General features: G+C 39.7%; 1 protein-coding gene across 2 annotated transcripts in view; it reads right to left on the bottom strand.

Annotated features, from left to right (window-relative positions):
• The window catches only part of grik4 (glutamate receptor, ionotropic, kainate 4), a 1,090,788-nt gene that overhangs the window by 246,938 nt on the left and 828,313 nt on the right, over nt 1-15,537 (bottom strand). For both annotated transcript variants that reach the window (XM_062060216.1, XM_062060217.1), the window contains one exon: nt 15,004-15,165. In XM_062060216.1, the coding sequence (XP_061916200.1) occupies nt 15,004-15,165 (162 nt within the window). The remainder of the gene's footprint in view (nt 1-15,003; nt 15,166-15,537) is intronic.

Raw genomic sequence — 15,537 nt, 5'->3', positions numbered from 1 at the left:
TGTAATTAGATGACCTACTCAGTGACCTAGTGGTTAGAGTGTCCGCCCTGAGATCGGTAATGAGTTCAAAGCCCGGCTGAGTCATACCAAAGACTATAAAAATGGGACCCATTACCTCCCTGCTTGGCACTCAGCATCAAGGGTTGGAATTGGGGGTTAAATCAACAAAATAATTCCCGGGCGCGGCCACCGCTACTGCTCACTGCTCCCCTCACCTCCCAGGGGGTGAACAAGGGTGATGGGTCAAATGCAGAAGACAAATCTCACCACACCTAGTGTGTGTAACAATCATTGGTACTTTAACTTGACCATAGTAACTAATTAGATGACCATAGTAACTAATTAGATGACCATAGTAACTAATTAGATTACCATAGTAACGGGTATATCAAAGTGCAGATTCCAACCATTGAAATACTTTGTATAGTTGAAGACTTACGCTCATTAGAAAACATCACTGCACATCATAATGGCAGCTACACTCTCCATCTTAAAGATCTAAAAAAATATTTGGGAATATCTGGCGGGCCAGATTAAATGTTGTTTTTTTTTCCGACAAATACGCCACATGATCATTGAGCCCATAAATCGGATTGACTTGAAATTTCTCACACAGCTCAATGCATTCTACAAAAAAAAAAAAAACACTAACTTCAAGGTGTTGTGGAGAATCACCACCACATTTGGTACACAGCTTTAAGGGACTGGCCAGCACATGTCTGTAAAGACTGAATGTTTGTTTCTGTGTCAGCTTTCCTTCCTACCTGGTTTTTGTTTCCATTTTCCTATTTGCTTTTCCTGCCACGTCATGGCTTGTCTGGAGAGCTGATTAACACACCTGTCTCTTTTTGGTGATTCAAAGACTCACTTGTGGACAATCACTGATTAGAAGAATATATTTACTCAGACAGTGCATTACATACAATTGATATTATTATGTGTTGTCCACTTGTTTTATGTCATTGCCTGAAATAAATAACTAAATGAAAAAAAAAAATGAAAAAAAAATGCACACTTTAGTCTTTCTCCTGCTTATTGCTATCTTCTGCATCCGCACCTGTGGTTTACTGCTCTTCCCACGTCGGTGCGGTTTAATTTTGATACTCTGCTTGGAACCTACTAGACTGGGGACGTCAAAGTGGTTTTCATTGAGGACCATGTGGCAGTTATGGCTGCCATCAGAGGGCCGCTTGTAACAGCGAATAATGTATGCATTTGCCTCTGGATTTCATTATTAATTATATGAATTGGTTTAAGTCAGGGGTCACCAACCTTTTTGAAACCAAGAGCTACTTCTTGGGTACTGATTAATGCGAAGGGCTACCAGTTTGATACAGACTTAAATAAATTGCCAGAAATAGCAAATTTGCTCAATTTACCTTTAACTCTATGTTATTATTAATAATTAATGATATTTACACTTAATTGAATGGTTTAAAAGAGGATAAAACACAAACAAATGACAATTACATTTTGAAACAGTCTATCTTCAATTTCGACTCTTTAAAATTCAAAATTCAACCGAAAAAAAGAAGTGAAAAACTAGCTAATTCGAATCTTTTGGAAAAAAAAAAAAAAAATAATTTATGGAACATCATTAGTCATTTTTCCTGATTAAGATTAATTTTAGAATTTTGATGAAATGTTTTAAATAGGTTAAAATCCAATCTGCCCTTTGTTAGAATATATAACAAATTGGACCAAGCTATATTTCTAACAAAGACAAATCATTATTTCTTCTAGATTTTCCAGAACAAAATGTTTTCAAAGAAATTCAAAAGACTTTGAAATAAGATTTATATTTGATTCTACAGATTTTCTAGATTTGCCAGAATAATTTTTTTTGAATTTTAATCATAATACGTTTGAAGAAATATTTCACAAATATTCTTCGTCGAAAAAACAGAAGCGAAAATGAAGAATTAAATTAAAATGTATTTATTATTCTTTACAATAAAAAATAAATGTACTTGAACATTGGTTTAAATTGTCAGGAGAGAAGAGGAAGGAATTTAAAAGGTAAAAAGGTATATGTGTTTAAAAATCCTAAAATCATTTTTAAGGTTGTATTTTTTCTCTAAAATTGTCTTTCTGAAAGTTATAAGAAGCAAAGTAAAAAAAATAATGAATTTATTTAAACAAGTGAAGACCAAGTCTTTAAAATATTTTCTTGGATTTTCAAATTCTATTTGAGTTTTTTCTCTCTTAGAATTAAAAATGTTGAGCAAAGCGAGACCAGCTTGCTAGTAAATAAATACAATTTAAAAAAATAGAGGCAGCTCACTGGTAAGTGCTGCTATTTGAGCTATTTTTAGAACAGGCCGGCGGGCTACTCATTTGGTCCTTACGGGCTACCTGGTGCCCGCGGGCACCACGTGGTGACCCCTGGTTTAAGTAGACTGTCCATTTTACAGTAAAAACGTTACATTTATAAAATTTTACTGTAAATTATAGTGTTTTTTATTTTTATTTTTATTTTATTTATTTATTTATTTTTTTTAAACATTTTATGGTAAATGGAAAAACAGCACCATTGTTTTGGGTTGTTTTTTTTTAATGGAAAAAGCTATCAGTTTAGTTGTCAGAATTTTTGTGTTAAATTGACATTGGTTTTTACAACATTATATTGCTAATGGCAAAACAGTACAAGTTCCTTTTTTATTCTGGCAATTTAGTCGTCAGTTTTTCTAACGTAAAAAAAAATGTACCGTCTTTCCATTTACAGTAATATGCCGGTTAAAAACAACAACCGTGGATTTTACAGTTAAAAACTGGCAGCTCAGTCAACAGAATTTGAACGTAAAAAACAGTAGTTTTTTTTTTTTCAATTTACAGTAATATGCTGTAAGGAACAACGCAAAATGTATTGTCATTTTTATTCTTTGATGGGTAGTTTGCTGTAAAGTTAAGTAGTTTTATTTAGACAAAAACATGTTTGGAAAGTATGATAATATACTGTAATATTTGTTGCAATATTTAATACTATCCATCCATCCATCCATTTTCCACCGCTTATTCCCTTCGGGGCCGCGGGGGGCGCTGGTGCCTATCTCAGCTACAATCGGGCGGAAGGCGGGGTACACCCTGGACAAGTCGCCACCTCATCGCAGATATTTAATACTATTAAAGTTTAAAAGGCATGCAATTTCGAGCAGTACATATATTTTTCCTGTCAAAATGGAAAAAAAATCCATTACATCTAGTGATGGCACTTTGACACCTATCATTTCCAAGTGCTCGCGGATGTGAGCCAGATCTGGCCCTCGGGCCTTGAGTTTGACACCCGTGTACTAGACAGACCTTCTGCTTTCGCACCGCCTGCCTTCTCTGTATCCTGTGATCACGCCAACAACTGCAAACGTGCGCCACCATGACAGCAAGATTAGTCGAAAAACATTGCCGCTATCGATAAAATTGTCTTTGCAGGGGGTCTTGGCTGGACTTGGCAACGAATTGTCCATAAGTCATTAAATATTGACCATGTGTCCATTGCTACAACAAAGATGACGGAGAAAAGACGCTGCCGAAGGTTAGCCCCGTAAATAAGACAAATATATATACGTTGAATATAAGTTGAATACAAGGATTTGCATTGTATTCTGTTTTTATTTACCATTTACACAACATGCCAACTTCACTGTTTTTTTGTTTTTTTTTCTTACATAAAGCCCTCAAAGCCCTTAAATCAGGGGTGTCCAAACTTTTTCAACTGAGGGTCGCACACGGAAAAATTAAAGCATGTGGGGGCCATTTTGATATTTTTCATTTTCAAACCATAACAAAATATATGCATTTTATATATGCACTTTATATCAACTTGAAGTTGATATAAAGTAATACAAATTAAAAAAAAATGTTTTATGGCTTTTCTGTCAAAAACAACGTATTTTTTTTATAGTAAAACTGAAATATGCAGTATTTAGTAATTAGAGCCCTAAAAGATCAATAATGCAGGACACCATTGCTTTTAATTCTTTCATCTTTTTGAGTAATCACAGTGAAAAGATAAATACAAAAGCACTAAATATATTTGGGATCCAAAAGGTGCCCCAATCATAAAGTGATACATTTGTATTAGGTTTTTCTTTTACTTTCAACACTTAAGTTACGAGATCAACTTCAGATATATCTGTCGATTTTATGCTGGAACTATTATTTTGTTTGTTTTATGCGCTTTTGTCAAAGAAAACGTTGATGTTTTTATACGGCTACTACACGATATATGCAATATTTACCACATAAAACATTTTAAAGTGAAATATTTGAAGTAATTGGAGCCCTGAAAATAATTCATTATAACATGGATTTTTTGTCTTTTTTTTTTTTTTTTTGAGCAATGGCAAAAAAAAAAAAAAATGAAGAAAAACAAAAGAAAAAAAAAAACAGCCTGCATGGCAGCTTTCGTGTCAACATTGCAACTTTTTCTCGTTAGATTTCACCTCATTCCACTTTTTTTAATGTTCTTTTTTATTTTTACAATAGTATTTCCAGAATGTGTGGCGGGCCGGTAAACAATTAGCTGCGGGCCGCAAATGGCCCCCGGGCCGCACTTTGGACACCCCTGCCTTAAATATATTAAGCAATGTTTGGTAAGAAATCAAAGGCATCATTTTTTTGATGTGTGTTGCCCAGAAGAGGATCAGGGAATAAAACAATAGCAATGGTCCAAAGGTTTCAATCCGTCAAATATCACAAAAAACACTGACTATGCATGTTTCAGAATCAACAAATGAATCAAGTATGTTAATAAAAATCCTATTACTAATAAAAAGTGAAATAAGTATATGGCTCTTGACAGTATTTATGCTGTAGAAGTTTGTAGATTTCTCGTTACAAGTCAGCTCTAAAGAGACTTCAGACTGCACAGAATGCACCCACATAACCCCCATTCTATTTAGTCTTCACTGGCTTCCAGTCAAAGTCCTCGCAGAGTTAAGATTTTAGTCCTGACTTTCCGTGAATTGCACGGTGGGGCCCCCGAATATGTCACTGATTTGTGCCCCTAGACTTCAGGACGCAGTCTTCGATCCTCAGATCTCCAAAAGATGCCAAAAACTAATTTGAAACCTTCGCTTTTTAGTAAAGCTTTTTAGTTAATGGACTTTAAAAAAATCATTTTTGTGTTGCCACTTTGAAAAAAATAAAATGTTTTAATTCCCCCATGTTTTGTACAGCGCTTTGTGATTTGTATCTGTGAAACACGCTTTATAAATAAAATTGACTGACTTAAGGTCCACCTATTGGATGTAGTGTTGTCCCGATACCAATATTTTAGTACAGGTACCGGTACCAAAATGTATTTCGTTACTTTTCTAAATAAGGGGACCACAAAAAATGGCATTATTGGCTTTATTTTTACAAAAAATCTTAGGGTACATTAAACATATGTTTCTTAAGCGACTGTCAGAAAGCAGCTTGAAGATGATCTGTTAAACATCATCTATGCAACATTTTGACCAAAGAACCACCATTACATGTTATGTAGACCACAAGGAAGTCTTTTACATTTAGAATCATTATATAATAATAAGACTTATTTAATGCACCCTAGTATATGAAAAAAGATCAAAAATAGACCATTCATCGGCAGTGTGCCTTATAATCCGGTGCGCCCTATGGTCCGGAAAATACGGTACTTCTCCATTTACTAGTAGTTTGTATATTTCGGAGAAACAGTGTCCAGTGCATTGATTTTGCTTCATTTATCATTTGAAGTCAACAAGCCACAGCAACACCTTAGCTACATAAATCACATTATGACATAAAATGTGTAACTGCCAAAAATAAGAGGACTCAGAGGTGCTTTGAGGAACGCATCAGTTATGTAAATCATACATTTGGACCAGAGTGTTCTATATGTGCTAGCAAGGTTAAAATGTCAATGCGAGGATCTGCCAATGTCTTTACAGTGGTCCAAGTTCTTCTATAAAAAAGGAGCACGCTAATTTTAGGAATATGCCTACAAAAATGTTTTGTCTCCAGAGTTTTTTACATAAACTTTGTATTTGGCCCCAAAGCCCCCATTTGAATAGTCCTGCCCTAGACTATTTTTTGTCGAATATAGCACTTTTATTTGCAGCATAAACATGACAAAGAGTGTTATGTCACCAGTCATACAATTATTTTTGGATTGAAGTCTGATTAAAACAGCATTAAAGGTCTACTGAAATTAAATTTTCTTATTTAAACGGGGATAGCAGATCCATTCTATGTGTCATACTTGATCATTTCGCGATATTGCCATATTTTTGCTGAAAGGATTTGGTAGAGAACATCGACGATAAAGTTCGCAACTTTTGGTCGCTGATAAAAAAAAGCCTTGCCTGTACCGGAAGTAGCGTGACGTCGCAGGTTGAAAGGCTCCTCACATTTCCCCATTGTTTACACCAGCAGCGAGAGCGATTCAGACCGAGAAAGCGACAATTACCCCATTAATTTGAGCGAGGATGAAAGATTCGTGGATGAGGAAAGTGACAGTGAAGGATTAGAGTGCAGTGCAGGACACCAGGGTGTATCTTTTTTCGCTCTGACCGTAACTTAGGTACAAGGGCTCATTGGATTCCACACTTTCTCCTTTTTCTATTGTGGATCACAGATTTGTATTTTGAACCACCTCGGATACTATATCCTCTTGAAAATGAGAGTCGAGAACGCGAAATGGACATTCACAGTGACTTTTATCTCCACGACAATACATCGGTGAAGCACTTTAGCTTCGGAGCTAACGTGATAGCATCGTGCTTAACTGCGGATAGAAACAGAAGAAATAAGCCCCTGACTGGAAGGATAGAGAGAAGATTAACAAAACTACTATTACTTCTACTATCAGGAGACACCGAACCAAACCCTGGACCTGTAACCACACGGTGAATGCTGTCCAGCCTGGCGAAGCCTAGCAATGCTGTTGCTAACGACGCCATTGAAGCTAACTTAGCTACGGGACCTCGACAGAGCTATGCTAAAAACATTAGCTCTCCACCTACGACAGCCCTCATCTGCTCATCAACACCCGTGCTCACCTGCGTTCCAGCGATCGACGACGCGACGAAGGACTTCACCCGATCATCGGTGCGGTCAGCGGCTAGCGTCGGATAGTGCGTCTGCTATCCAACTCAAAGTCCTCCTGGTTGTGTTGCTGCAGCCAGCCGCTAATACACCAATCCCACCTACAGCTTTCTTCTTTGCAGTCTTCATTGTCCATTAAACAAATTGTAAAAGATTCACCAACACAGATGTCCAGAATACTGTGGAATTATGTGGTGAAAACAGACGACTTAAGCTGGCTATTCCAAAATGTCTGCTTCAACCTATGACGTCACACGCAAACGTCATCATACCGAGACGTTTTCAGCCGGATATTTCCCGGGAAATTTAAAATTGCACTTTATAAGTTAACCCGGCCGTATTGGCATGTGTTGCAATGTTAAGATTTCATCATTGATATATCAACTATCAGACTGCGTGGTCGGTAGTAGTGGGTTTCAGTAGGCCTTTAAAGCCTCGGCAGGCCGCATGCAAAGAGGTCAATAGCAGGGACAAGCGGTAGAAAATGGAAGGATGGATGTTGCAGAGCACATCAGCCATGCAGGTATACTTGTGCATCAGTCCTAATTACTGTCAAAAACAGAGCATCATCTGCTAATGGCTTTCTTGCAAAAGTGCCGCCAGCTTTTTTTTTTTTCTTTCTTTTTCTCCCAAGTTTCGAGCTAATTAGTCATAAAGCTGCGAGAAGCTGAGAAGTATTCAAGCGACCCGCTGCGAGAGCAACAGTACAACTTTTACATCACGCTGTGTTCTAAATGCTCGTTTGGCCTCTTTCACCAGCCAGCTTGTTTGCAACAGAGGGGGGCAAATTGTTGAACATTGTCTAACGGTGGTACATTCGCTGAAGTTGAATTACACACAGACGGCGTTACTAATTAATCGACTGTGTTGTTGGCGTCCAACTATAGTCCTTGACCGTGCACATTGTTCTTTACAAATCAGTTTATTTGTACCAAAACAAACATGGAGGTCGTATCTTTTCATACATACAATATCTTACAAAAGTAAATACCGTATTTTCCGGACTATAAGGCGCACTTAAAATCCTTATTTTTTCCCTCGATGGTGCGCCTTATAAGCCGGTGCGCCTAATGTAAGGAATACGTTTGGTTGAGCTCACCAACCTCGAAGCAATTTTATTTGGTACATGGTGTAATGATAAGTGTGACCGGTAGATGGCAGTCAAACATAAGAGATAAGTGTAGCCTGCACGATGATGGGTCTCAAGTAAACAACACCAACAGTTTAAATGCTCCATTGAAAATATGGAACATTACACACGGCGCTGAAAAATATATCAAAATGTTTTAGTACGACTTTGGTAAGCTATGAAAGCCGCACCGCTTGATGGATTGTACTATGCTTCAACATAGGAGTATTATTATGGTGTGTGTATACGGTAAGACATATTATCTGGCGTTTTGTCTCGCAATGTTATGCAAAAGCAACTATTCTAGTACCTGCTGATCTGTATTTGGGATCTGCATAAATCGTGAAAAATTGCACGTGTCCGCTTTTGTAGTCTGTGCGGACACCGTAGTCGATAATCTTCTTCTTTTTCTCTATCTTCTTGTTATGGGACATTCATCCTCCGCTGTTGCCATTTCTAATATAAAGTAGTGTTTAGTTCTTACTTTTATATGTCAGTAAACTCGCCATGAAAGCGCTAAAACATACCGGTATAGTGAGTTTACATTATTCACCCAAGGAACTTTAGTTATTAGAGTTCCGGTCGGACGTTTTTTCACAAGATATATTTCCGGTGTGGTTGTTTCCGGATGAGAAGATGCTGCTCCGTTATTGATTGAAGTAAAGTCTGAATGTCATTAAAACAGTTAGCTCCATCTTTTGACACTTCTTCCACTCCCGTCCTTGCACGCTACACCGCTACAACAAAGATGACGGGGAGAAGAGGCTGTCGAAGGTAAATAAGAGCGCCCACAAAACGGCGCATCCTGAAGCGACTGTCAGAAAGCGGCTTGAAGATGATCTGTAAAACATCATCTATGCAACATTTTGACCAAAGAACCACCATTACATGTTATATAGACCACAAGGAAGTCTTTTACATTTAGAAAAAAATAATAATAATATGACTCCTTTTAATGCGCCCTATAATCTGGTGTGCCTAATATATGAAAAAAGCAAAAAAATAGACCATTCATCGGCAGTGCGCCTTATAATCCGGTGCGCCCTATGGTCCGGAAAATACAGTACTCAAGAGACAATCGTGTAGAGCTGCAACTTGGATGTAGTTTAGATCAGTCTCTGTACAGGTTGTAGAGCAGCAGGCTTAGAGGCGTTAGATAAATGGCACCAAGAAGTATTTGATAACATTTTTCAGAAATGAATCATTTGCTTTTTTTTATCATCTTATGAAGCAACCTGTATTAACAGTGTTCAAGGCATATTAATTAATGCTAATAAAAAAACAAAAAACATGTTGACCCTGCGATGAGGTGGCGACTCGTCCAGGGTGAGTGCAGCTGGCATAGGCTCCAGCCCCCCGCGACGCAGAGAGGGACAAACGGTAGTAAATGGATGGATGGATGTATAGCTGTTTACTGTAGATATACCACATTTAATGGACTATAGAGCGCTCCGTTATATAAGACAAACCCACTAAATTTGAAAATAAAATAATATATTTTAATTAGTGTTGTCCCGATACCAATATTTTGGTACCGGTACCACAATTATTTTGATACTTTTCGGTACTTTTCTTAATAAAGAGGACCACAAAAAATGGCATTATTGGCTTTATTTTAACAAAAAATCTTTGGGCACATTAAACATATGTTTCTTATTGCAAGTTTGTCCTTAAATAAAATAGTGAACATACTTGACAACTTGTCTTTTAGTAGTAAGTAAGCAAACAAAGGCTCCTAATTAGTCTGCTGACATATGCAGTAACATATTGTGTCATTTACCTACCTATTATTTTGTCTAAATTATTAAGGTGGTAGAAAATGAATGATTAATCTACTTGTTCATTTACTGTTAATATCTGCTTACTTTTTCTTTAATCATGTTCTATCTACACTTCTGTTAAAATGTAATAATCACTTATTCTTCTATTGTTTGATACTTGACATTAGTTTTGGATGATACCACAAATTTGGGTATCGATCCGATACCAAGTAGTTACAAGATCATACATTGGTCATATTCAAAGTCCTGGTGTCCAGGGACATATTTCCTGAGTTTATATACATAATATAAATTTTTAAAAAACGAAAGAAGATGTTGTGATGCTAAAAAAATATTGACGTAATCATAGTAGTATCGACTAGATACGCTACAGTCCTTGGTATCATTACAGTGTATGTTAGGTGTAGATCCACCAATGGCGTTTGTTTACATTTTGACGCCGGTGAGGGGAGGACCGGTACTTTTCAGAGTATAGCAATATAGTACCGAATATGATTAATTAGTATCGCGGTATTATACTAATATATTAGTATACTGTACAACCCTAATGTTAATATATTTTATAGTATAATACATGTTGACCAAAGAACCACAACTACATGTTATGTAGACCACAAGGAATGTAGAAAAAGACAACATAATATGACCTCTTTAAGCGAAAGGAAGTTGGAGGATTGCAAGATGTCTAACATCCACCAGTTTCACCAGTGATGTAATCATGGAGGACTGGAATTGGATTCCATAAATAACTTGCGCAGCTATGGCAGGTGCGGCTTCTGATCCCCTAAGCAGATTGTATTCAGAGGCCTCACCCACTATAACCATTATTATCCACACTTTCTACTATTTGACTCAAATCAGAATACCATTAACTGCATGTTTTGGACTAAAACCAATGTGATATACATTTTTCAAAAAAACGTTGTATGCAAAATAACATTAACATTAACCTTCCTACCAAAAATCCAGCCGGGGATTTGTGGTGTCCCGATCTGATATGTATAAAGATTTAACAATATCGGAGAATACAGGTTTGCATCTAAAATCTCTGATAAAAGCAATCCTGTACATGTTTATGTCCTTAGATGAGCACTAAATGTTGATATTTTTTTGTATTTTAATGTGCCCCTTCATGCAAAAATAAAGCCCCCTATTGATCGTGTGGCTGTATGGCACCTAACACTAAATATTCACACTTTGAACACAATGGACATGTGACATGGTACTCACTTGTTGCCAGCTATTCAGATCAATGTGTTGAGTCATTTTAGGGGCTATTATACAGCTATACAAGCTGACACTGACTACTCCAAACTATGGCAATTAGGGGTATAAAAAGTAATCGGTACAAACGAAAACCCACTTCAATTTTAGAGATATGAATACATCGTTTGGCGAGCCTCTGGATCGACCAATATCTAGTTTGGATAGGTCGATGTCCGGTTGGAAAGTCATGAATCGGTTGATTCGAGCTCTGCTACAAAATATGGCCACTCTAATCTTGCGAGACTTCTGGGAAGACATAATACAGGAGTAATGTTTTCATAATCTCGTTTGGGACTGACAACTACAGAGCAACATAGCAGACAGCATTGAAAGAGTTTACGAACAACACCCCCCCAAATCTTAAGTGTGGTAAACGTTTAGATCACATATGTCAGAGTCAAGGCCCGCGGGCCATATCCGGCCCGCGGGAAGGTTTTTTACGGCCCTTGGGATGATCTTGATTTATTATTAGAACCGGCCCGCAGACCGCAGATCTTTTACACGCACCAAGCGGATGCCGGTCCAAGGTTCCGAAAGGGGGCGAGCGGCCCGCCGGGACGCGCCTGCCGGCCGAAGGGCTGCAGCCCGGCCGTCAGTCGCGGAGCCCGCCGTGCCACGCGCGCCAAGGGGGCGGGCCGAAACCCGGCCCCGAGGCCCTGAGACTTCTGCTTTGTTTCCCCAAACCGCGCGTCACCGCCGGGCCCGCACCACCGTCGGGCTGCAGCCCGAGCGTCGGTGGCGGAACCCGTCATGTGCCGCGCGCGCCAAGCGGAGCGGGGGGGTCAAGCGGGCCGAAACCCGCAGGCCACCCCCTCACCACGAGGCCCTGAGACTTCTGCGTTTGACCCCTACGCGCGGCCCGTCGGGACGCGCCCGCCGTCAAGCCACGAGGGCCAGCCGTCGGGTCGCGGAGCCCGCCGTGCCACGCGCGCCAAGGGGCGGGCCGAAACCAGCGGGGGGTTTCGGGCACCCAACTCGCCTCCCTCCCACGGAGGGAGGAGGGGGGTTTAATGTGAACATTACTGTGCAATCACATATTTAGAGTTTTTACTCAATTCAAGTTTAAAAGTTAAAGTTTAATATTTGTTTTCACTGCATGTTACTTCTCCTTAAACAAAGTGTTGTTTTTGATTTATAGATTTTTGCACTTTATTTTATTGTATTTCAATTTAATTATATTTTAAAAATATTTCAGTTGAGTGGATGATAGAAAATTGCTATTATTGTTTTTTTCTTTGAAGTAAATTTAGCCCACTTTTGCTAAAATAGAAAATATAGGCTACTGATGGTGCCTTGAATACCGGTTTCTTTCATTTAATGTTCATGTTATGGGGATTTTTATATAAAGGAAATTTGTCTTTTGTGTCTGTTGAAAATTAAAGATTACTGACAGAGCCATAAGAAAATATTGCTTTATTTATCTGATCATATTGGAATATATTTGTTAGGTTTTCAGTAGGTTCAATTAGGTTCACTAGACTATATGCGTCATTTAAAAATTTTTCAATGAACATTCGAACAGTCCGGCCCTCGGCTTGTAGCTAAATTTTTTATTTGGCCCTCCGTCCATTTGACTTTGACACCCCTGGTTTAGATTAAAAAAAAAAAGTCTGGTCAATTGGATAAAAGTATGGCCATTTGTAAAGTTTGGAAAGCAGCAATAAAGTAGCGACAGCACAACTAATTTTAGGACCCAAGTGTTGTGACGGCATGGAGACACTGAAGCGGGCGATAAGGGAGCTAGGGAAATGCTAGCAGAGCTGTCAACTGACAAGACAAGGACACCTATCTGAAAGATTTCCAGCCCAAACTTAGCCACAACACTGCGATGTACGTAATCACAGCATCTATTACGCTTTTCACTGTGCTAAAGATAAAAAGCTAGCTGCACAGAAACCAGCAGAATGGCACTTTGAAATGTATTTGAACTTCTACACTCAAGCTGCTGTTCTGACCTGATACTTTTTTTTTTTATCATGCAAAGATTCTATCTGCATTGAATCACATCGAATCGTATCGCATCAAATCGTACTGTTTTAAAATGTTTTGTTAGCGAATCATTTTGTCACCCATATGTCTATATTCATATCAGATCGCCATGTAAGGTAGAGATTCACACCCCTAATGGCTCTGGTTTTATTTTCATAGTATTATCCCTTAGGATCTATCCATCCATCTTCTTCCGCTTATCCGAGGTCGGGTTGTTGGGGCAGCAGCCTAAACAGGGAAGCCCAGACTTCCCTCTCCACAGCCACTTCGTCCAGCTCCTCCCAGGGAGTTCCCAGGCCAGCCGGGAGACATAGTCTTCCCAACGTGTCCTGGGTCTTCCCCGTGGCTTCCTACCGGTCGAACGTGCCCGAAACATCTTCCCAGGGAGGCATTCGGGTAGCATCCTGACCAGATGCCCGAACCACCTCATCTGGCTCCTCTCGATGTGGAGGAGCAGCGGATTTACTTTGAGCTCCTCCCGGATGACAGAGCTTCTCACCCTCTCTCTAAGGGAGAACCCCACCACCCAGCGGTGGAAACTCATTTCGGCCGCTTGAACCCGTGATTTTGTCCTTTCGGTCATAACCCAAAGCTCATGACCATAGGTGAGGATGAGAACGTAGATTGACTGGTAAATTGAGGGCTTTGCCTTCCGGCTTAGCTCCTTCTTCACCACAACGGATCGATAGAGCGTCCGCATTACTGAAGACGCCGCACCGATCAGCCTGTCGATCTCACGATCCACTCTTCCCTCACTCTTTAACTCCTCCACTTTGGGCAAGATCTCCTCCCCAACCCGGAGATGGCACTCCACACGTTTCCAGGCGAGAACCATGGACTCGGACTTGGAGGTGCTGATTCCCATCCCAGTTGCTTCACACTCGGCTGCGATCCAGTGAGAGCTGAAGATCAAGGCCAGATGAAGCCATCAGGACCACATGATTTGCAAAAAGCAGGGACCAAATCCTGCAGCCACAAAACCGGATCCCCTCAACGCCCTGACTGCGCCTAGAAATTCTGTCCATAAACGTTATGAACAGAATCGGTGACAAAGGGCAGCCTTGGCGGAGTCCAACACTCACTGGAAACGGGTTCGACTTACTGCCGGCAATGCGGACCAAGCTCTGACACTGATCATACAGGGAGCAGACCGCCACAATCAGACAGTCCGATACACCATACTCTCTGAGCACTCCTCGCAGGACTTCCCGGTCAAATGCCTTCTCCAAGTCCACAAAGCACATGTAGACTGGTTGGGCACATCCCTTAGGACGATATAATAAAATGCTCGCTGAAATGTGACGTGTAGTCATATTACACATCTTGTGTTTCATGAAGAGTCTCTGAATATGTCTGCTTCCAAATCTCTGACAAATGCTGCAAAAACAATCAACACACAATACAATGACAAACAGGATGTTTTTCCATTTGATGAACATGAAGGTGCAGATTTATCCATGAAATTGTAAATGTTGAGCTGGTGTGCTGGCAACATTGTGCAACGTGTAATTCCTCCAAAGTGAATGAAGACACCATAAACGATTTTAATGAGGACGCCGGCGAACGAGCTGCCAGGAATAACAACTGGCTGAGGACATCCGCCGCAATTACAGCAGTTAACTGGATAAATGTCATACTTGTATAGTTTGTGTGTGCCGTTTTGTTTTGGGTGAGGGAGTTTGAGGTGCCTTTAAAAGGTCTGCGAGGCCTTTTGTAAGAAGATAAATAATAATCATGACAATCTCAATGTGTGTGTGCGTTGGGTGGACTAACCGGTGTGCCAGCAAAGGGAACATGTTCACAGTTCTCCTGCCAGGAGCGGTTGAGGCTTAGCACAAAATCCTGGAAGAATGGATGCGCTTCGTTGAAAACGGAAAAACCGACAATGTTGACCCGCTGGTCCACCACATCATCCAATTGCAGCATGGAGAATTCCTGCAGGGGGGAGGGAAAGAGATCAGGACATAAATGATGGAAATGTTACATACATGACTTTAAACCTAGTGCTGGTAGCCTGTCATGGACAGAAATACCTCACTTTTGTTACTACAGTACTTTGGTTGACTGGCAAGTACACAATAAAACAATCAACAAAAACAAGGGAGGCTTCTCCATGTCTCAGCAATTACTGAGAGCTTGTTCACTTCATATGTTTTATCTAATGTTACCGTTTTCTGATAGGTAGAGATGTGCCGATCGATCGGCCACAGAATTAGTATCGGACAATTTTCCTATGCAGTTAAATGCAGATCATGAATGCCGACACTGTATTTGTTCTTTTAGTGCTAGCAGCTAATTATGTGTCTC

Source organism: Entelurus aequoreus, linkage group LG10 (assembly GCF_033978785.1).
Source record: "Entelurus aequoreus isolate RoL-2023_Sb linkage group LG10, RoL_Eaeq_v1.1, whole genome shotgun sequence".
Taxonomy (NCBI): Eukaryota; Metazoa; Chordata; class Actinopteri; order Syngnathiformes; family Syngnathidae; genus Entelurus; species Entelurus aequoreus.
Note: the sequence above shows the minus strand (reverse complement) of the source record. Positions and strands in the feature narration are given on the sequence as shown.